This window comes from Artibeus jamaicensis, unplaced genomic scaffold, assembly GCF_021234435.1.
Source record: "Artibeus jamaicensis isolate MK-2021 breed Jamaican fruit bat unplaced genomic scaffold, CSHL_Jam_final contig_477, whole genome shotgun sequence".
In the NCBI taxonomy this organism is placed as follows: Eukaryota; Metazoa; Chordata; class Mammalia; order Chiroptera; family Phyllostomidae; genus Artibeus; species Artibeus jamaicensis.
This window is the reverse complement of record NW_026521854.1, coordinates 6,703,160-6,725,916: the sequence shown is the minus strand read 5'-3', so window position 1 is coordinate 6,725,916 and position 22,757 is coordinate 6,703,160. Positions and strand designations below refer to the sequence as shown.

The 22,757-nt window shown below is 55.8% G+C and overlaps 1 protein-coding gene across 9 annotated transcripts in view; it reads left to right on the top strand.

Moving 5' to 3' along the window:
* Positions 1-22,607, top strand: part of CRTC1 (CREB regulated transcription coactivator 1) — a 59,318-nt gene extending 36,711 nt beyond the window's left edge. For 4 of the 9 annotated variants that reach the window (XM_037142085.2, XM_037142083.2, XM_037142084.2 and 1 more), the window contains 9 exons: positions 610-695; positions 2,414-2,454; positions 2,911-3,131; positions 7,815-7,948; positions 10,071-10,382; positions 12,358-12,462; positions 15,672-15,758; positions 16,273-16,453; positions 17,660-22,607. In XM_037142085.2, coding sequence (XP_036997980.1) covers positions 610-695; positions 2,414-2,454; positions 2,911-3,131; positions 7,815-7,948; positions 10,071-10,382; positions 12,358-12,462; positions 15,672-15,758; positions 16,273-16,453; positions 17,660-17,871 — 1,379 coding nt within the window. In that variant the 3' untranslated portion in view covers positions 17,872-22,607. The remainder of the gene's footprint in view (positions 1-609; positions 696-2,413; positions 2,455-2,910; positions 3,132-7,814; positions 7,949-10,070; positions 10,383-12,357; positions 12,463-15,671; positions 15,759-16,272; positions 16,454-17,659) is intronic. The other 5 variants (XM_037142089.2, XM_037142087.2, XM_037142090.2 and 2 more) reach the window with 3 other exon arrangements.
* The last annotated feature ends 150 nt before the right edge of the window (positions 22,608-22,757 follow it).

Genomic DNA, 22,757 nt, shown 5'->3' with positions numbered 1-22,757 from the left:
AAATTGGGTCCCATCAGGAAAATGTTTAATGTCACTGTTACCAAAAGGTCCAAGCAAAAGGGCCTTCAGGTGCAGCTGGTCTCGTGGCCTCAAATGATGGCCATCCAGTCTCTCAGGCCTTCCCTCCCCTTCCTCCCCTCTCCCCTCCTCCCCTCCTCCCCTCCTCCCTTCCCTCCCTCCCCTAAGGCTGGCTGGCATTGCAACTAACTCATGGGCCCACAGCTACCATGATGGATCCAGCCAACCCAGCTGACACTGAGTGGTGTGACACTGTGCTGATGGCCCAGGAGGGAGAGGCAGGTGTCCACAGGGCAGTGGCTGCTCACGGGGGGAGAATTTCTCAGCTATTCTTTGTAGCCCTAGGCCTCCAAGGCCCAAGTTGGCCCAATTAGGAGGCTGAGTCAATGTATGTCTCTAGTTCCAGAGCTTAAGTCACAGGGCCCCTGACTTATTTTTTTTAGGGTTTTTTTTTTTTTTTAAATGAAACGCTTTTTGTACTTGAGTACAATCCTCAGAAGTCACTGTGTGTCAGGGAAATGCCCTCCTGGTACCACCAGAGAGCTGCAGGGAGATGCCTTTTCTGACTCTCCTCCCTGTACCTTCCTCCAGTCTTACTGCTAACAGTGCCAGGAATGGAGGAAACCACGTCGGACACAGACAAGAACCTTTCCAAGCAAGCATGGGACACCAAGAAGGTAAGAGCCTGTGGGCTTTCCAGAAGTGGTTTCATTGTTGATCTTTTTGTAAGTACAGCTGGGCAAAGATGATGAACATATTGAGGGAGCCTCATTCTCCCTGAAGTAAAACCCTAACTCAGATTTGACCACTGTGTCAGCCAGTTTAACATGAACACAGGCCTCTTACGCTTGTAAAGCATATAAAGGATTAAATGAAACCCGTGCTTGCTTCTACAGCACATACACGAACATTGGACAGTACAGTGATTGGCATGGGCCCTGCACAGGGGTGAGACAAGGACATCACTGGCCCTGCCCGCACCCGAATGTGGGGCTGCCATAAAGAAGAAGGTGGCGAGTGTTGGGGAAACAGCCTGACCTCCTGGGTGGGAGCGTGGGAGAGCCCAGCATCCTGGCAAGACCCCTTTTAACTACTGTGCAAAATGATGCATACCTCTGGGAGGATGTCAGTATAGGGATTTCATTGGATTTGTTTGGGGCAGCTTGGGCATGATGGGTGAATACTTAATACTGTTTGTATGGAATGCTTTTGAAAAGATTCTTTGGAAAGTCATTGTCAAGGTGCTTTGTAAAAAGCTGGTAATGAAGCGAGTGTTTACTCCCAGAATTAAGCAGCTGGCGGCCAGGTAGAAACTCCTTCCACCCCAGTTCGTCAAGACCTGCTGTTCACATGCCCCCCTCAGGCACCTCAGCCACTGCCAGTCAGGCGCTCCCCCTCACTGGGTGTGTGTGCGGGCTGGCCCAGCCCTCCCCAGTAAGCCCACGTTCTTGTCTGCTAATCCCTAAAGAACACATCAGCAGGAATGTCTACCTGAGGGCCCCAGAGGCAGACAGGAATTAGGGAACGTGACACAGCGGAGCCTCTGTCAGCACCCAGGCTTTGTCCTGTCATGTCTGCTGCCATAGGAAGAGTTCCCTGCTTTGTCTTTGAAGGAGAGTCTAGGAGCTTGGCCTGGAGCCTATAGATCTCCAGTGGTGATAACATCTCTAGTTTAGAGGAAAAACCAGTCTCATTGCAGACAGGGTTCCCCTGGGACCGCTTGTTCCCAGGCCAGCCTGCAGGGCAGTCAGAGTTCTCGCTCTCAAGTAGTGGAGTACTGGGTCCCCATGGGAGTCACAGTTCTGGGCGCCACAGGAAGGAGGGGCAGCTAGGGGCAGAGTGGCAGCCTCTTTGTGTTTAGGGCAACCAGTTAAGCTCCCTTAGGCCTCCTCGTATGATGTCCTTTCTAGGGGTGGACAGACAAATGCTGAGCAGAGACAGTCCCTGACCCTGGAAACACCTCTCCTCCCTGCCCTGCTCCAGGAATATATGAGGGGTTAGCCCTTGCCACCCAGGTTTCCAGTGGGCCAGCTTCAGAGCTAGTAGCTGACAGCCTGGGCATAGCCCTGAGGGGTTGAGATGTAGAGAGCAGGCAGCGTGATCCCCTCCGGATGCCAGCTCTGACAAGGCACCACATCAGCCCTGGACCATGCCACCTTACCAGGCAGAGTGAAGTCAGAGGGGCCACAGGGAGACCCTCTCTACTTAACTCTTGGTTTTGCCCCGGGCATGTCTGGGACAACCCCCCACCTCCACCATCTCACAAGGCCATTCTTCATCTGTAAGACTCCCTGGGACCCCATGAACTTGCTTCTCCTTGAGCATCACAAGGGCCTCTTGGGGAGGTCAGCTATTCTGTGAGGAAGCTGCCAGCCTCTGCTGTCTTTTCTTTCAGACAGGGTCCAGGCCCAAGTCCTGCGAGGTCCCTGGAATCAAGTAAGTCACAATGGGACCTGCCCTGCATGCCTGTGGCCACCAGGGTCTGCTCGGACAAAACCCCATCTTCCCCACCACAAATTCCCAGCTGCTTACTACAAGTCCAGACAAGAGGGATGCCAAGCTGCTGGCAGCCATCCATCCAGCAAGGCTTGCTTTCAAAGATGTTCCCGTCTCTTAGACACACCCTGTCCCCAGGCAACAGGATGACCCTTACCCATCTCCTGTCCCTACAGGGGTAGGCTGCTTCCTAAGATCCCATTTAGGAAGTAGAGGTTCCGGCTAATGGTTGTTTCTGCAGCATAGCAGCATCTAATCACAGGATGTTATTTTGCGCCTGCTAGGGAGTTTTTTTGTTACTGTTTTTGCAAGCCCCTTTCCACTTCTGTTATAGCTTCTGGGGAACTGGCAGCTACAATTCAAGAGCTCATTCCCTTGTGTCTGGCCTTTTCCTAGCATCTTTCCATCTGCTGACCAGGAAAACACTACAGCCCTGATCCCTGCCGCTCACAACACTGGGGGTTCCCTGCCCGACCTGACCAACATCCACTTCCCTTCCCCGCTCCCAACCCCGCTGGACCCTGAGGAGCCCACCTTCCCTGCTCTCAGCAGTTCCAGTAGCACCGGCAACCTCACTGCCAACCTGACGCACCTGGGCATCGGTGGTACTGGCCAGGGTAAGGCCGGGCGGTGAGCACACCTTCTTCCCTGACAGAGCTCACTGTCTAGCAAGGACAAGTGTGTGTGTGTGTGTTAGTGTGTGTGTGTGTGTGTGTGTGTGTGTGTGTGTGTACATACGTACGTACGTACACAAAGTGACTGAGCAGGGTCACTTCCAAAATTCTGGTCATAGGGTGGGAGCAGAGCCCAGCATGAGGGCTTGGTGTTACCAGGCTGCCCTAGGGGGGGCGGTGTTTAGGCAGAGGGCACAGCCTGGGAAAATTCATGCTGGTGGGAAGGTTCATGGTGCCCCCAGGGATGGGACAGTGGCTCCAAGGGGTGCTAGGGCTTCAGAGAGTGGGGTGAGCCAGGCTCTCCCTTCCCTTAGCTGAGTGTGGGTACATGCTTGGGACTTTTTAGCCTGACTCCACACTCCCCCAGGCTCCACACTCATTTCTCCCTGGTCATGTCTTCAGGGATGACCCTTGTGGCCCTCACCCAGCTCAGTATTTCCTGGCACCACCCCCACCCACCCTGTTCCTCCTAGAGGTCAATAGCACTGTCCCCTGCAGCACAGGGGACAGGAACCTGGAGGTGTCCTCCTCAATTTGTCTGTCCCCTTGCTGACCCTGCCCCATTGGCATGTCTCATTAGCCCCACCATTAGGACCCAGCCCAACTTGGGCCCTCCTAGCAGCCCCTTGGGCCTTCACAGCCCCCACCTGCCGTCACCCCTCTCTTCCTAGTCCCCATCTCTTCTCCACCTAGAACAGCTGTCAGCCCATGGCCCTCTGCTTGGGACCTTGCATAGCCCCTTATTACCCACCCCCTACACCTCTCCTCTCCAGCTGATTAGCTCACCTTGGGGCCTTCGCACATGCTCTTCCTCCCCCGTGGTCCTCTCCTTTAGGCAGCAGGGGGCCCCTCACCTGTCCCATCTCTGTTCACACCTCCTCTCCTCAGTGAGGCCTCGTGGCTTCTGCCCACACCTTCCACCTGGACTCTCACACAAACTTGCTTTTCTGTATTCACCTTGAGTTACTACTTTGCTCTCACCTGTCCCCTGGGCTGGGCCTCTCCTGCAACCCTACTGTGGCCTCTGCACCAAGTTAACTGTGGGGTGTGTGCTTTGCATTCAGTGAGGAGATCGGGTGTTCCCCAGCAGTCCTGGTGCTGGGACGGACAGGAGGGGCCGGGGGCCCCTCTGTGAGCCCACAGGTACCAGACCTGGTTAGTGAGAGCGCTACATCATGTACTCTCCATCCTGCCCAGGGCCACAGAATAGCCAGTGCTCCCCCCGTTTATCACTTTGAGTGTAGCGGGCAGTGCCACACAGTGTTTTCTGAGAGAATCACATGCTTAAAGTCACATTTGCTGCCGTCCTGGGAGAACAGGCTGTCGGGGCAGGTAGCACCTGGACCAGGGCAGGGCCCTATCAAACACTCTACAGAGAGATTTCCAGGGGAAACTGGCTGGCTTGGGAGCCAGGTTGATTTGGGCAGTGGAGGAGAGTCAGTCCTGGCTCTGGTGCTCACATGGCCTGGGAAGGTGAGGTGTGTTGAGGACAGTGTCATGTTCCCAGGTTACACAAGTCGATGGAAGACAGACAGTGAAGAGAGGGCTGGGACTCCAGCCTGACGATGTTGTGGTTGTGTTCTTTCTACAACACTCCTGGCCCTGTGCCCATCCAGACTTAACAACGGAGCAGAGGGTTAAGTCTCACCAGCCTGGCTGTGCCCCTCAGGGAAGACCCAAATACAAATGGGCAGATTCAGAGAAGCCTGAGACCCATGACCCCTAGAGACCAGTGGGCGGCAGTGCAGGCATTGGCCTGTGCAAAGGGAGAAATTGGAAGGTCAGTTCTGGGGCTGGTGCCTCCCACCTTTCCCTGGCTGGTGCTGACATTGCAGTTTCCTGGCCCCATTTTTTCCCCACTTCTGACTACAGCCTCCAGATCATCACCCCCTGCACCCAAGGGTCCTTGGCAGCCCCCCAGCACCCACCAGGAGCTGTGTACTTCTAACCTGAACAGAGTCTAAACAAGCACAGGAAAACAAGCATGTATAAAAGTTGCAGACCCCTTGTTGGGAGGCAGGTGGGAGGGGACTCTGAGGTGTGGGGGGATGGGCCCCAACCACCCATCTCCAGTATCTGCCAGTGATATCTGACATGTGTTGGGTTGTTTCCTAACCTGCCGTACCAGCAGCTCACTTGGCAGGGGCTTCACTTTCCAGACGCATTTTAAATCAAGCTGAGCCTCAGCCTCTGGCACACGTGGAAATTGCTCCCCCATCCAGCCCTCCCCCACCAGTCAGAACATAAGCCTTAGAGGAGGAAGAGGCCTTCCCACCAGGGAGAAAGCAGCTCCTCTTGTCCCCTTCCACATTTGCTGGAGTGGTTTCCCTGATGGTCCACTGGGACCTGGGAGGACAACAGGCCTGGGTCCTCTTTCCTGGCACTGTTCTGCACCTGGCTGCCCCCACACTCTGGGCTTACGTGCCTTGGGCCAGGCCCCTGCCACCTGGCCCGTCCTCCCCTGGCAGCTCTCCCTGCCTGCCCAGACTTCTCTTCCAGCTGGCCCCGCTCCTCTTCCCAAAGGTGATCCAGGTTGCCAAAAGGAATTCAACAGCAAGGCATTTGTCCACCCTCCCAGCCCCCATGTGAGGCCGGGAGCTCACTCTGCAATCCAGCAGGGGATTCAAAAACGCCTTTGTATTCAGGGCAGATGTTAGAAGCTGGCAGCCCAAGTGCCAAATTCAGCCCAATGGTGTATTTTGTCTGGCCCACAACTGTGTGCGTGATGCTTTGAATAGACACTTAAACATCAGGAGAGTGCATGTAAAAATCTGGATTACTGGCTTCTCTTGAATCAGGAAGCCTAACAGCAGTGGGTCAAGGTCCTATGCTCAAGGTGGGCCAGAGCACTCCTATTTGCCACAGTCCCACCTGTCCCTGTCGCCCCACTGTTCCTCTCACTCCTGGCATTTGGCTGTGCTACTTACTCAACCCTGACATCGGCTCTCTGGATGTCACATGTTCCTCAGTCTGCTGGACCTATAAAGTATTGAATGCTTAGAGAAGAAGAGGGAACAGCCCAGGGCACCCACTCCAAGTGTCCAGGTGTCTCCTGGACTCCTGTCCAGGCCTCTTGACTATGCCTCCCTTGGCATCGCTCTGTCAAAAGCAGCCTGATTCTGGGGCCCACAGTCTGTGCGGAAATTGGATCCCTGGGCTGTGCCTTGGGAGCAGTCAACAGCAACAGGCCCCCCCGCCCTGCAGTGCTCTGCCAAGATGAGCCACCAGGGCATCCAAGGGGAAGTGCAGGCGTGACCGGGCTTGCCTCACATGGATGACGCAGCGAGCAGCTGCCCTGGGCAGAGAGAAGGCTGCCCGTCATCCCCCTCAGTGCATGCTGGGTGTAGCCCCCCTAGCCTATGAACCTGTCATTGTACCTGCTGGAACAAGGTTGATCTGGTGCCCTTAGCAGGATAGGCCAGCTCTCCTGGGTGAGTTAGGCACCTTCAGTGGTCTTACTTATGGGCCAGACTCTCCAGAGCTGGCTCACAACCTCATTAGGGCCTCACAGTTAACTGGCAAGGGTGGCTGATATCATCTCCACCTCAAAGACAAGGAAACAGAGTCTGGGGGATTAGCCAGGCCCTCAGGGCTCTTCCTGGCATCAGGAGGCCTGTTGCCTCCCTGGCACAGTGCCCCAGGATAACCCAACAGGCCCCAACTGCTGCCACACTGAACCTGACCTCATTCAGCTCCTTCACAGCAGATGTATCCAGGGATCAGATTGCTGGGGGAGGAGCCCAAGGGGAGGGAAGGGACAATGTAGAGTCCCTGGCAGGAGCTTCATCACAAGTGAGGGTTTGGGAAGAAGATAAAAAAATAACTGAGTTTCTAGGTTAGGCATCCCAGCAAGGTTGATACTTTAGCATGGAGAATACACAGGTGGGGGGAAAAGGACATGGAAGTGAGATGGGGGATAGAGCAGCTTCCGGCTACACAGGTCCAGGGCTGAGAGGAGATCTGGCCAAAGGAGCAGTTATAGAAAGGGACATGTGCATTGAATGAAGGTCAAGGGGAAACAATGTCAGGCAGGACTGACTTGCTTGAAGTTAACCAAAACCCAAGCCAGTTTAGGAGAAAAAGACCAGTTGTCTCCAGAAGAGAAGAAATGCCCATGTAGCTACATCCAGGGCTTAGGTGCTGCCTCTCCCACCTCATTCTTCTACTGATCCTGTTCCAGCCAAAGGATCCCCTCTTATACACACACGTGTACACACACATACAGCTCTGGGTTCTCTTCTTGAAGTTCCATCAAAAGTCCCAGGGCAGGGTCTCATTAGACCAGCCTGGTGACATATCCATCCAGGGGCCAATCATGTGGCAGCCTAGAGGCAGAGTTCTCCCTGGCAGGGCCTGCAGTGCACACCCCTCCTGAAGGGATGACAGGATCAGCATGGACAGTGTTGGTCCTCATGGGATTCTAGAAGGAGAATAGAGACCACACAGAGCTGGGGGCCCAAAGGTCAGGGTAGCAGGACCTTGAAGGAGGAAGGTACCCTGAGTTTGACAATCAGGACATGCCCACTGGCTTCTATCTTAGCGATTGCACTGTCCCCAGCAGTGACTTGTGAGTGTGTGAGTGGCCTTTTGGAGGCTGGAGTCATGCTCACCCTTCCTTTCTTCCAGGGATGAGTACTCCAGGCTCCTCACCACAGCACCGTCCGGCTGGTGTCAGCCCACTGTCCCTGAGCTCAGAAGCACGGCGGCAACAGGCCCAGCAGGTGTCGCCCACCCTCTCCCCCCTGTCACCCATCACTCAGGTTCGAGGGCACAGTGGGGTGGGGGGTATCTCGGCTCTGCCTCTCTAGGTGGCCTCCTGTTCCTTCCAGAGGGACCGTAGAAACAGTCCAGCATTTTTGGCTTTTTGTCAGCTTTTCAAACACATGGGAAATGCATTGATCAGTGGTTTGGAACCCCCTCTGCCATCATGGGCTGTTCCAACGTTAGCTCTTTCGGTATGAGTGAGCATGCTTTGTTATTCTGTTCTTTAGGGTCTAATAGAAATTTTCCAAAACAAAATTTTATTTATTTTTACTTTAAAAAAATTATTGATTGATTTTGAGAGAGAGAGAAACACCGACTTGGTGTTCTATTTATGCATTCATTGGTTGATTCTTTCATGTGCCCTGACCTGGGATTGAATCCTTAGCCTTGGCGTATGGGGATGACGCTCTAGCTAACTGAACTACCTGGTCAGGGCCAAGATAAATTTTAGCCAGTTTTCTTTTTCAATTGACTGTAATTTTGCTTCGTCTGCTTTTTTTTGTGGTTGTGTGTGCCTGGGAATTGGTCTGTTTCACCTAGGTCATGCAGTGAGCTGGTATACAACTGTTCATAGTAATAGCGCTCTCTCATAATCCTTTATTTCTGTAAAGGTGGTAGTAATGTCCCCACTTTCAATTTTGATTTCAGTAATTTGATTCTTCTCTTGTCCACTTAGTCAACTGAGGCTCAAAGAATGAGTTAGGAAGCCTTCTCTCCTCTGTTTTTTGGAAGAGTTTGAGAAGTATTGGTGTTCATTCTTTTTGTTGTTAAAGATTTTATTTATTTGCTTTTAGAGAGAGGGAAGGGAGAGGGAGAAAAACATCGACGTGTGAGAGAAACATCAATCAGTTTGCACGCTTGCAGCCAGAGACCTGGCTCACAACCCAGACATGTGCCCTGACAGGGAATTAAACCATCGACCTTTCAGGTTGTGGGGAGACACACAGCCCACTGAGCTACCCCAGTCAGGGTGGTATTAATTCTTCTAATGTTTGGTAGAATTCGTGAGTGAAGCCACCCAGGTCCAGGCTTTCATATTTACTGGGAGGTTTGTGATTACTAATTCAACATCCTTACTTGATATAGGTCTACTCAGATTTTCTGTTTTTTCTTGGGTGAGTTTTGGTAATTGGTGTTTCTAGGAATTTGTCCATTTTATCTTTTTTTTTTAAATCCCTGATAGATAATATTTTACCTCTTTTTTTTAACATAACCTTGATGGAATCATTGACTTATAATGAAATCAGGTCATTCCTTCACATGTTTCAATGCCCGTTCTGGGCCAGGTTCCCCTCCGTGTCTGCTTGCACAGTGGTCTCATTCAGATCAGGATGCAGACAGAGCCATGGTGGTTTCTGGCAGCTGTGTCATCACTCTATCTGTGACCCCTGCCTCTTCTCCCCACCCCCAATCTCTTAGGCTTGCTTTCCCTTTCTGGAAAGTACTTTGTGATTATTAATTAACTGCTTGTTAGAGGTTAGGCATCTGCTAAGCTCTGAGACCTGTACTGCCTCCAACACAGGTCAGAAGTCCCGCTTGTTCCAGGGACTCTCCTCACAGACTCATAATGGTTGGAAACTTCTTCTGCTTGTTTTCCTTTTTCCAACTCTGAGGAGGTTTGAGCTGGTCATCACCAAGTGGCTACACCAGTGCCTTCCTCACCAGTACCCTGTCTGACCTCCCCAGGTGGGCCAGGCTGCAGGGTGGTGGTGGGGGGGGGTCCCTTCCCCCACCAGGGAGCTAGTACTAGCCACGCACAAAGCTATTGGAGTGTCATACCTTGTGCCTGGCTGCAGTGGGGAAACTTCAGCTCAAAGAGGCCAGCACTTTCTGAGACTGAGTGAGTGCAGAAGGTTGTGTCACTTCTTGGGTTGGTGAGGGTGAAAGAAAGGCTGGTTAGGCGCAGGGTGTAGCCAGCTGCATTGGATGCCCAAGTCCTCTCCCGCTGTAGCCTGACCTTCATGACCCTGGGCCAGGCCCTCTCTAGGCTTGTGCATCCCAGATCCAGTATATGGACATCCCTTTGTTCATCCATCATATCGCTGAGCTTGCCAGGCTGTGGGAGCCCCCTGGGGCCCACTGCTGACCCCTGAGCCTGATGCCCTACTCTTTCCACAGGCCATGGCCATGGACGCCCTGTCTCTGGAGCAGCAGCTGCCCTACGCCTTCTTCACCCAGGCAGGCTCCCAGCAGTCGACTCCACCGCAGCCCCAGCCCCCGCCACCCCCACCACCTGCATCTCAGCAGCAGCCACCTCCACCGCCTCCCCAGGTGCCTGTTGGCCTCCCCCCAGGCAGTCCTCTGATGCCAAGCGCCAGCCTGACACGGGGGCCCCAGCTGCCTCCGCTCACGGTCACGGTACCGTCCTCTCTCCCCCAGCCCCCCCCAGACAACCCAGGCCAGCCGCCAATGGGGATCGACATTGCCTCGGTAAGCCTGGGACAGGGTCCTAGGGGCCTGGCTCTGGGGTCATGCAGGAGGAGCCTGGGACTATGGGAGAGTTGGGTGCCCAGGGCCCAAGGATAGTTAGGCACCCAGCTATATCTGCAGCTGTTTCAAGGCTCCACTTGGAGGCCAGTTTAGCAGGATTTGGGACTGAAGCAGACAGACATTACTGGGGACTGGGTGCCCATTGGAGTTTCTGCCTGGAATTCTCAAGCCAAGGTTTTCACCCCAAGTACATATGGGGGGAACTAAGGCACAGGCAAGGGTCAGTGCCCTGAACTTTACCCAAGATGGGCTAGTCATGTGTGGCTGCCAAGTCAGGGCCTGGGGAAAGGACATCTGGGAGCCAGAGGAGATAGAGGTGAATTTGGAGGGGAGAAAGAGATACAGCACAGTGCCTGACCTTGGTCCCTGAGACCCACCCCCGATCCCTGCCTGGGCTGGTGGCTGTAGCTCCATTATAGAACAGGACCCTGTACCTGAGGTCCAGGGCTCAGACTGTGGGACCCACTTTCCTGGCTGGGCCAGGGAGTGCTGTGGCTCAAACCATGGGACCCCCTACCCAGGCCAGGGACTGCAGCTCAGACTTACGTGAGCTGGTCTCAGGGTAACAAGTGCTAGGTTTTTCCCCTGCAATCCTAAACCCTTCTGACTGTTCAGACTCTGGTGGGAAGGGCATGGTCATTGCTACCTTTAGTCACATCCAGTGGAGCAGAGACCCATGTGTGGAACACAGTGCCCTCTCCACTCAACCTCAGCTACCAGCCACAGGACAAATGCTTTCAGAATAGCATGTGCTATGCAAAGAATAGACCCCCTGAGCTGATGGGGCAGGCAGTGTCCTAACAGTAGAGACCCACGTTTCCAAGCTGTTCCAGCCCCTGGGTGGGCAGGCACACCCACACACAGGAAAGTGCCCAAGCCTTTCCTTCAGCATTAACACAGCAGGTGTAGGGGCAGCTTTGATGCTAGGGTTAGCCTGGGCACCCAGTTCCCTAACAGGCTCCTGTCACAGGGCATAACTTTGAAGCTGGGTGGACACTGGGGGCCTAGGTATCTGAGCCAGGTATACACATAGCTCCTCCCCAGGCTCCCAGAGCAGGAAGTACATTGCCCAGCACCATCCAGGGACTGCTGTCTCTGACTCCCTTAGGGCACAGGCAGCCGCCTCCAGAGTTTCTGCAGACTATCCCAGGCAGGGAGAGCATCTTCAGCAAGTGACCACACTGGTGCCACCCACACCCTGTTCATTGAGTTCCCATGCCCCTTCCAGGATCAGGACCCTTCTCACACTGCTCAGAACAGGCCCCTGAGGAAACAGAGAAGACTGAGCACTTATGGGGCCCTGGGCTGGCTGCCTGGACCTCAGTGAACAGCAGACTTAGAGAGGTCAGGCAGGGTTTAAATCCAGGGTCTGGTGAGAAACCAGGGCCCTCTGCCTTTGAACAAGGAAGTGGCTACTTTTCTGAGGTCTCTGAATAGCATGGCCTCATCTGGCTCGTTCTGAGCCAGGCCAGTGATAGTGACTCCTTGGTGCTGAGAGCCCTGCTGTCAGTGCTACCACCTTGAGGTGTGCGGGACATGCCTGGGGCCCACCTGGAGTCAGAAGCAAAAAGCAGTGCCTGCCTGCCCAGCCCTGGGCCATCCCTGCCTGTGAGTGCATGGGTATGCATGTATGTGGGTGTGTGCATATGTATGGGGCGTGGGTGCTTTGAAGCCTGCTGAGTTGAAGTAGACCCCTCCCTTACTCCTCCACAGCCCTCTAGAACAACTCCATGAGGCCGATTTGCAGGTTCTCTGGCTACAGCCCCCACACCTGGGAGCTGGGTGTGGAGGCAGGTCTCCATGGGGCCCCGGGCTCTGGGCCCAGGTCCCCTGCTCACTGAGGGGTGGGAACTTGTGGGGGTTCAGTGGGGACCTGGGCTGGGTCCTCTGCATCCTGACCCATCTGTCATTGCAGGCCCCGGCTCTGCAGCAGTACCGCACTAGTGCCGGCACCCCAGTCAACCAGTCTCCCACCTCACCTGTCTCCAATCAAGGCTTCTCCCCTGGGAGCTCCCCACAAGTAAGGGATGCTGCCACCCATACCCCAGCCTTGCCTTGCACCCCTGTGCCCCTGCCCACCATTTGTGCCATGTGCCTCACTTCATCTCATCTTGTCCGCTCCACAGGGCTGGGAGGATAACGCGCTGCCCCTCGTTCCCGCTGCTTCTCTGATCTGTGCAAGGCCCCGGCTGGGGGGGTGGGCACCTTACTCCTATTAATGATCTTAGTGTCAGCCATCCCCCCGCTCCTCATCCAGTGGCTGGGAACAGCCCTGAATGTGCCCCAAATATGCATCCAACAGCCTGTGCACATGTCCCCGCCTGCATCTGCCCACCCTGAGGCCTGGTGCCTTAAGGGTTTTGAAAGTGGGGGGTGTTTCCCTTGCTTTGGGGCACAGCTGAGGTGGCAGCCCACTGTGGTGGGGGCACTGACTCTTCAGCCTCCTTCAGTCTCCTATATCCCATTGGAAGGTGTGTCCCCTAGGAAGCTTCTCTGAACAGCACAGCAGCCTGTTGGGTCTTTGTCCCCCTCCCACAGATGAGACTGAGGCTGACCCCAGGCCCTAGGCCACAGGCAGGGCTTGACAGCGCCCATCAGATGCAGGTTTCCTCCCCATACCCAGCACATCTGGGCCCCAGTCTCTGACTTTGCATACCCAGCTTGGTCATAGCCACATTCCATTCAGGATGGAAAGTTCCATCAGAGGAGAAGGGGTGCCCAAAATACTGACATCTGGGCCTGAAACATCTTATTCTAGCAGCAGAGGCTCTCAGTCTCCAAAAGGTCACCAAGCTAAGAAACCGCTAGGGTCCCCTGCAGTGCCCCAGGCTCTGAGGCCTCATTTTTGACCAAGAGGAAAGAGGATTCTACTTCCTACATAGAGCATGGAGAAGAGCTCCAGATAGGACCTGACAGGAAAGACATTGGGCTCCCTTGTCCCCACCTCCCCAACTCTCAGACATGCACCCCAAGCCTGGTTCTTTGTGTTGGGACGGTGAGCATCTGCTCAGAAAGGACTCAAGGCTCCATCTGCTACAGAAGAGGCCCTCCCCAGGTGCTTCCTCTGCCACCCACAGCCGCTAGGGATCCTGCTTCGACCCATTGGGGTGCAGCCTCCTGCTCCATAGGCATGCAGGGAAGGTGGCAGTAAGCTTGGGACACACCAGGGCCCAGCCTAGTACCTGCACACTCAGTCCATCCATGCTAGCTCTAAGCTCTTGTAGCTCCGTGAAGGTGGTCTCGTTGTGTGGTGCTGTGGGACACAGCAGGCTAGAGAAGCTGATCCTGGCAGGGCAAGCAGCTGGGGCCTGTCCCAGATGGGCAGTCCTTCCCAGGGCCAGTCCCTGAATAACATCCCTCTAATTTGAAGCAGGACAGGAATTTAAGGGTCAAGAGGATTTCTTTCAGGAGAGATTTGCCTGAACCAAAGTGGTCCATCCTGGGCAGAGAGCGTGTTCCTGTCACGTCAAGCCCCGGTCTGTGTGTTGGTCCCTCTGTCCATCCATCATGTGCTCATGAGGGATGCAGGCTGCTCACTCAGGTGTGAGGATGGAGCCATCAGGCTGTCTGACCCCAACCAGAGACCGTAGCTTAGAGGGGCAACAAGTACTGGGCAGAGGGCAGACCTGACTACCCTCTGCAGGTTTGGTCCTCCAGGATGCATTGGTCCCCCATGCCTCCATGGCCCAGAGAGCATCTCTCCTGGACACAGAGGCCTGGGGAGGGCAGTGCCACCCAGCCTCGAGCAGACACACTGGGTATCAGGCAGCTAGGGTTGTACTGGTGTGTGTGCTGCCTCCCTGTTTAATTCTGAGCAAACCTTTTTGGCACACCTTTATGGCCTCCTCACAAGAGAAACCATGGCCTGGGGTCCCCTGTGCGTGCTGGGCCTTTCTGAGGCCAAAGCCATGAGGAAAGGGACAAGTGCCCTGGAACAAACCTGCCACTTCCTTTATGGGCAAACGCAGCCAAAACCTTCAGCCTGAAGCTGGTGATTTTTAAGTCTTCTCTGGAAATAGAACATTCATTTTGAGGACCCTCCCTGCCCACTGAGGTAGCTATTTGTTCCTTTCTGTTCTCAGCCCACCAACCACCTGGAGCAGCCAGTGGATTTGTGGCCAAGCTCTGGCTGGGATGGAGGCCTGAGACTCAATCCTTGGTCATCATCAGAGCACATGGGGACCTTTCTAGAACAGGGAGCTCAGAGGGAGGGTTCCAGGGCCTTTGGTCTGTGGAGACATTTGAGAGGATGCATGCTAAATACATCACTTGGGACATCTGGGAATGGCCATAGTGCAGCAGCTTCCATGAGACACCCTGTCCTGCAGAAAAGACACTTGGGATCCAGGCTGGGGGTGTCTCTCTCCAGGCCTGGTGTTTCGGGTGCAGCCTGGCCACATACCAGCTGCCCCCCTTATCCCTTCCACATCCCGTCAGGCTCCATCCATCCCACCATCTGGGGCCATATCTCCAGAGTGGGCAAGGACTCCAAGCTCTTTCTGGTGTCCCCACCACATCTGAGGCCCTGTCCTCCCACTCCATTCCCAGCGGTAGCCCCCACTCTCCTGTCCTGGCCAGCCTTGAACGAGCAGTAATGGAGCCATATGCCTGCCCACGGTCCCTGGGGTCTCAGTGGCAGGCAACCAGAGGCCAACAGGGGAGGGGTTTTCCGAGCGCCTGTCCTGTGTTTGTGCCCATGCTACCCACATGTGCATGGCCTACTGACCAGTCCCATATCTCCCTGAGAGCCTGACAAAGGTCACCAAGAGCTCATCAAATCCCGAACACTTAAAAGACCTCGTGCCTTTGCCCGTTACACACTTTCCTCTGGGGCCTGTCAGGCAGGGTTCCTGATACCCACATCCCCAACCCCCTCCTCTTCTGTCTGACAGAAAGGAGGTCACCCTCATGTGTACTCAAGGAGAGGAGATGGGGTTGGTGCTTTGGGAGATGTCAACAGTGTAGAGTCCCCTACCTCCCCCCCCCACCCCGGAGCAGGCAGTGGAAAGAAGCTGTCATCCTGAGATGGGGGAGCACCAACTCAGAGTGGGTTCTCCTGGGAGCCCTGGAATAGCTGTCATAGGCCTCCCCTCCCTTGAGCATCCTCCAGGAGGTCTCAGGGCCTCCCTGCGGGCTCAACCAGCCTGTGGAAGACCCCCTACAGCAGCCCCCATCCCCCACCCCAGTCTTGGGGACTGTGATGACAGCAGGCCTCTCTTCTATCTGCAGCACTCTTCCAACCTGGGCAGCGTGTTTGGGGACTCATACTATGAGCAGCAGATGGCAGCCAGGCAGGCCAATGCTCTGTCCCACCAGGTGAGCGGGCGCACGGGCCACAGCGCCCCCAGCAAATGTTTGCCTGGACCCTGCCCGCCCTCAGGCGTGAATTCCACCCCCGGTCTTCAGGCAGTGGAGCATGGGGCCATCTTTGCCTCCCCTGGCTTCTGCACCTTGCGTGGCAGTGAACGCCAGCAGAGATTGGCGCTCAGCGTGGTCCATGCACGTGGGTTTATGGGAGGTCATGCTGGCTTTGTGTGGAGGCCAGGATCAGGCGTACAGGCACAGGAGGGCTTGGCCACTGCCTGGATCTGGTCACTCACCCATCCATTCATTTATCCATCCATCCACTTATTCATTCATCCAGCAAGCCCTGAGAGTTAGGAGAAGGTGATACCTCAGAGCAGAGGGACTCACGTGGGCAGCCCCTGAGGGTGGGCCTGAATACAGCACCAGGCGTCCTGCAGAGGACGTGGTCCTGGCAGCCTCACGCAGGGCAGCTCACAGCACCCAGTGCTCGGTGGCCAGCCTCACACCCTGTATCCCCTCCCAGCTGGAACAGTTCAACATGATGGAGACTGCCATCAGCTCCAGCAGTCTGTACAGCCCAGGCTCTACACTCAACTACTCGCAGGCAGCCATGATGGGCTTGACAGGCAGCCACGGGAGCCTGCCAGACGCACAGCAGCTGGGCTATCCCAGCCACAGCAGCATCCCCAACATCATTCTCACAGGTGAGGCCCAATGCATGGCGTCCTGGGCAGGGGTCTCAGTCCTGGTTTTCCTGCAGAGCTGGCAGTTGCCATAGGCCTCGGCCCTGCAGGGTGAGTCATGACATGGCTGAGGTATTCCTGCCTTTGGTGTGGCCCCAAGGAGGCCAGACCACCCCCCAACCTTGACTCACTGGTGAGCTGTAGACAGGCCAGGCAGGCACACACCTGGACCCTACACCAGGGATACAGTGCTCTGTGCTCAAAGCAAAAACTAGACAGAGCCAGTCACCCAGTCCCATGCCTGCCACCCAGATACCTGAGCCCTGTTAGCTGAGTGTATTGGGGATGTAGGTGAGCAGGGTACTGTTGCGCAGCCAATAGACACGTACAGCTTGCACACGCTGGAGTGCTTCAAGTGGCCTGAGCACAGTGCCCAGGTGGGGGGGGGCATGGGGTGTGCACAGCATGTGTGAGGGAGTCCTGCTCCATGCAACACAGAGCCCAGACCTCTGAGGCCCTCCCATCCACCCCCCCACCCCTGGCTTCTTCCCAAAGGTTCTGGGTTTTACTGAAGAAGGAAACAATTTCCTTATAAGCCAGGGCTATTTGTGGGATTGAGGGGGACACCGCCTGGTGGTCCCCACTCACATCTCCGGGATGGAGGGGATCTATGCCTAGAGCCCCTTGAGCCCTAAACCCCATATGTAGACCTAGTACTTCCTCCTCTCCCTGAGGGTGCCTCAGATGCCTGAGGAGGACCAGGTGCCCCTGATGACGCCAACAGTCCGGAAAGATGGGGACTTTCATAGTGGTTTTAGAGGGGGAAACCGAGGCTCAGGGACTCCCCACAAGTAGAAGAGGGAGTCCCGGTTTGAACCTGGTTCTCTATAGAGGAACCAGACTTCCTCCAAGCCTAAGGGAGGTACCTTGATGCACACGTCCAGCCTGCATCTCTGACATGGTGTCTGGAGCTGGATGGATCTTTCTCTGGGTGCGGCCATCCTGTGCACTGTGGAGTGTTCAGCAGCGTCTCTGGTTTCCACCCGCATGACATCAGTAGCACCCTCTTCTCCAGTCATGATGATTAAAAACACCCCCAGGCACTGCCAGTGTCCCCTGTAAAGCAGATCCCCAGTGAGCATCCCTGGGGTGGCCCAAGCCCTCTTCCCTGAGCATGAGGGTGGGGAACCAAGAATGAACTGACGTGTGTGTCACCCCTCCCTCCAGTGACAGGAGAGTCCCCTCCCAGCCTCTCTAAAGAACTTACCAGCACACTGGCTGGGGTCGGCGATGTCAGCTTCGACTCTGACAGCCAGTTTCCCCTGGACGAACTCAAGATTGACCCCCTGACCCTGGATGGACTGCACATGCTCAACGACCCCGACATGGTCCTGGCCGACCCAGCCACCGAGGACACCTTCCGGATGGACCGTCTGTGAGTGCAGTCCCAGCACTCCGTCACCCAACCCCGGCTCTGTCACCCCGTCGGTCAGTGGTCCCAACGGAGTCTCCCTGAGCCCAGGGACTGCACACACTGTCCCTGCAAACGGCCGAGCTTGTGATTCTGAGCTTGCAATGCCGCCAAGCACCCCCTGCCCCCTCGGCTGTCCATCTCTCCCACGGGAGGCTGTGAGCTGCCTCCTCGGACTCTCCCTGCGCGCACTCTCTCCTCCCACCCCAGACCCTGAGTCATCAGTTCCTACAAGATGCAGAAAGCGTGTTGGGCAGGGCCACAGGCCTGCAGGCGCCAGGGTCTGGTCCACGCTGTAGTGGGCGGGTGTGCATTTCCGACTGTTGTCCAGCTCTCACTGCCTTCCTTTGTCCCGGGTTCTGCTGACACCTGCCACCCCCAGGTCATGGTTAGGTAGAGAGCCAGCCCCACCCCACCCGCCAAAGGGAGAGGGCACCAGAGAGAAGGACAGACCCAGCTCAAAATAAACACTATTTTGATTGCTTTCTTTTATATTTCTGAGCACACAGGATGCTAGAGCCCTTCCCATGGGGGTGGATACAAAGGTATAAACTGAACAGCTAGATCTTCCCAGCCCCCTCCTGCCTTGCCCGCCCTCCACTCCAGGTCCCTCTGGGGCTGCCTCTGCTAGGGAGCCCCTGGCCAGGATGACAGGGCCTGCCAGGGAACATAACGGGGGTCAGGTCATTTCTGGGAGGTGTTAGGACTTGCTTTCCTCTTTCTTTCTCTGCACTGTGGCCACTGTTACTGTTATTTACCGGCGAGGGTGGCCAGGGCATTTTTGTTACATTTTTTTTGTTGTTTCTTCTGGTTTGTTATTTCTGTTTTGGCAGTAGAAAAGTAGCTAACTACTTCAAGCCAACACTTGCCTGCCAGCGTCTTTTTATTCCAGAAATCCTGTTATACATTGTTTAAAGCTGACTAGAAGCAGTCTGCTATCTGAGCTGCGACCCTGGCCTCGTTAGTTTCACCTCAAGTCATTTTAAAACTGAAGGGCTGAGTGGCTGCCTGGCCCAGTGAGGGCGGGTTGTGTCAGGCAGGGGACTCTGGCAGCAGGTGGGGTGGCTGGAGGTGCCTCTGCCTGTGGCTACATACTGGACTCTTGGGAAGAAGCCACTGCTCTTAGTAAGGGTCTCGAGAAGACCCTGGCTCTGCCTGGTTCTGCTGAAGGTGCCCACCAGTACTCAGTGAAGGTGTGTCCCCAACCCAGCTGTGGCCCCTCTGCCCCCAGATGCCACAGATGAGGTTGTCTCTCGCCCCACCCTGAGAAAACCGACACTCATCCCCTCCGGCCGCTTCTTGTGTAGCTCCTCCTGGGAGGGCTAGGTTTGGAGGCAAAGAACAGTGTGCTTTTAGCAGTAGGCTTCTGGATGCTTGCTTCTCAGAGTGCCTTGGTAGGCAGAGGTGACCCTCCCTCTGCCCTCCAGGCCTTTCGAGGGGCAGCGGGCTGGCTTTATTTTCTGTCAGCTGCTTTAGCAGGAGCCTCCGGTTCAGTCCCCAAGTTGCATCTTGACTTGCTCCTCCGCCTGCGGTTGGGCCGACACTTCTGCCTGGCGTGCCTCCCCGTGGTGTTTCGCCACCTTCCTGCCTGGGCCGCGGGAGCCCTCGCCTCTGTATGGGAGCTGGGTTCGATCCTAGTGGTTGTCCTTCCCTCTTGCTCCTTGGGCAGGCTGTTAGCACGTATCCAAGCAGCTGGGTGGGAAGTCCTCCCTCTTCCATCACTTGGCCCTGCCTCTGCTGTCAGCTGGGGGGGTGCCTCGTCAGTCCCTCCAGGTCCAGGCCTGTCCTCTTACCATGGTGGGGACTGGGGGAAGAGATGGGGACTTTTTTATTTAAGAACATCTACATGTACATAAGAGTTTGGTTACCATTAGACTTGTATGTAGAACTTTTTAAAAATGGCCTTAATAAAATTACAAGCAACCTTCCTGGATGCAATTTTCAAGCAAGGCATTGGGGATCCAGTGAGGGACCCTTGTCAGCCCACGCTCCCCATCTGTTCCGTGCCAGTTCTGGAGGCAGATGGGCAGGGAAGACCGGCGGCCTCTGCCTGTGAGAGGCACAGGTGCAGAGCTCTCCTGGGCCGGGGGCGGGAGGCCGCCAGGAGCTAGAGGCCAGGTGTCCCCATGTCTTCCTGGGCCTTGGAGGCCTCCCGGGGTCTGCCACAGGGAATTTTGGTTTTTTATTAAATATTACTTCTCTACTAACCATTCTTGAGTTGCCAAGACTTTCTGAGTCAAGACAGCCTAAGGGAATCAGTCCTTTGACTTGTGATGTGAAAAATACTGTGATTTCAGGCAAGCTGCGCCATGAGGGGCAGGCCTGGGCCTGTGTCCTGTATATAGACCTGCCACCCGTGTCCTACTCACAAGCTCAGGGCAAGCCTGGACTTCAAACCTGGACACTGGGTTCCCATGGACAGGCTCAGAGGCCAGCCGGGCTGTCCCCCTGCCACACCCCCACTGAGTGCTCCCAGCTTTAGCCGAGCCACCTCAGCTTGTGCAAAAACCTTTCCCCGGGAGCTTGAGCTGCCCAGCCTCCTATCCCCATTGCTTCAGTTTACCCTCTACCCTTCAAACCGAGGGCTGTAAGTTTGCTCCCCCACGCGGCTTGTGGGCTGAGGATGGAGCCCAGGGCCAGCGCCTTTCTGTGTCCTCCAGAGAAGAGGGTTGTGCCCAGGGCTGACTGGAGGAGAAGGCGGCCTCTCGCTGGGGTCACACCCCCATCACAGGTGCCCATGCTGACCTCCCCCTCCATGCCCTTACGGGGGAAGACAGGCAGCGCTGTTTGGAGCATCCTGCAGCCCCCTTCCCTTGACACTTCTGGGCAGGAAGGGTGAGTGCCAGCCACTTGGTGCAGGGGGACCTGAGACCCTCAATGGAAAGCTCAGGGGGTATAGGTCAGCCCCTCAGCAAAATTTGGGAACCTACAGCCAACCTATTGGAGAGCTGGCGAGGCTCCCCTCTGGGGAAAAGCCACAACAGAAGTGGCCCTAACTGGGCTGGGTCCAGCTCTGCCACTGTAGGTCACAGGGCTTGCTGGGACCAGCCTTTGGGGGCTGGGATGTGTGCTTCGGACCCTTTTCCAGGTGACGCCTCTCTGTGCTGTTATCTGCTCTTGGGTTTTCAGGATGAAGGAGGGTTTTGAGTGATTAGTGTGTTTGACCCAATTTTCATCTGCTGAGCTCCTGGAAGGATGCCCAGAAGGGTGGTTCGTTGGAAGGCCCGTGTGTCACAGTGGGGTGGGTGAGGTCACCTCTGTCAAATGAGATGCTGCATGGAGGGCAAGGGGCCCCATGTCCACTCACGCATCCTGCCAGGGATAGATGTCCAGTATGGGGACCCTCCAGTCTGTTGGGCGTCCTGGGTCTGATGAGTGCCCATTAATGACTTTCACTAAGGGGCCTCCGGGACCCTGAGCTGGTTCATAACCAAACATCCTTCCAAACTCCCTGTCCGCCAAACTCAGCTTTCTGCATTTCCACAGGAGGCAACCCCCACTCTGATGTGGGCTGTGTGTGTAAAGTCTGGAGGCACTGGGGTGCTAACAAAGGAGCCCCTGGGTTCTGACGAAGCCCAGTGTAGGACTGAGGTACAGGGGCCACAAGACCAAGGGTACTGGGCACCCTGGTCCTGGCCCATTGCTCCCGCAGGTGGCATTCCAGGTGAGGAGGTCTGCGGCTACCTGAGTCCTCCGCATGTGGTCTGCAGAGCTGGCAGAAGACTCAGTGTCTCACCTACCCTGAGAGGCTTGCCTGGAATAAGTAGGCAGCTGGGTCTATTTCTACCCCCAATTCTCTTCAGACCCTGGGTGCCCACCTCCTGGAGTCTCACAGTACAGATGTAACTAGGGGCTCTGGTGACATTCCTTCGGGGGTACTGGCTGAGTGGGGCTCAGGCCCCTCATTACCCTTCTCTTGCCACCGGCAACTGGCCACTCTCAAGAAGAGGGAGGCAGGACAACCTGCTCCCCCAGGCTGGACACTGGGCTAACTCCCCCTGAGGGCATGGAGAGAAACACGACCCTCGTGACTGGGGCCTAGGTTTCCCTCCTGTCACTGGCTCAGACCCATGAGTCTCATGGCCCCTCCCAGTCGGAGTGAGAGGCAGGGGTGGGATATCAGGGTGATGATGGCTGCAGATGGCTCCCTCTGCCTTCCACACTCCTGGCCAGTCCCCAACAGCCCATCCCAAGGAGCCAGGGACATGTGGCATGTGCCGGGGCAGGAGAGGTGTGTTGCCTCCATCTCACAGGGTTCTGGGATTTGGGGCAAATGATGCCCAGTCCATCCTAGCCTGTCACTTCTGACCTCTTGCCCAGTGGAACAGGGGACACTGCCATAGCCTCCCCCACAAGGTCCAGGGGGAAGGTTTTGGCAGCCAAGGTCCATTGCCCCCTATCTGCCCCCCCAGAAAACTGCCCCCAAGGGGCTGGGTGGCACCTCTAATATATGCAAACCCATCAGTCTGAGCCCTACCCCACTTGTGTCCCTCTGTTGCCAGGCTGGCTCTGCCCCCCCAGCATGTACACTCTGCTGTGGATGTCCCATGGGCCGTGCGTGTGGGTGCCCATGGCGGGCTGGGGCGGGCGGCTCAGGGTGCACTCAGCCGGCCCCTGCCTGTCCTCTGGCGTGGACGCTTTTGTCTTTGTACCTTTGCATCCTTTGTAATGAAACCTAATAAAAACCCAATGTTTTCGTCTCTGCCTCCTCCCCTTTTTTCCTGCCCCCTTTCTCCACCCTAGAGATGAAACGTGGGTGTCACAGGGACATCTGACGGAGCCACACCAAAGCACGTGTGAATACAGACACGCAGACCTGCTCCCCTCACCACCTCCCCCTAATAGCCAGCTACT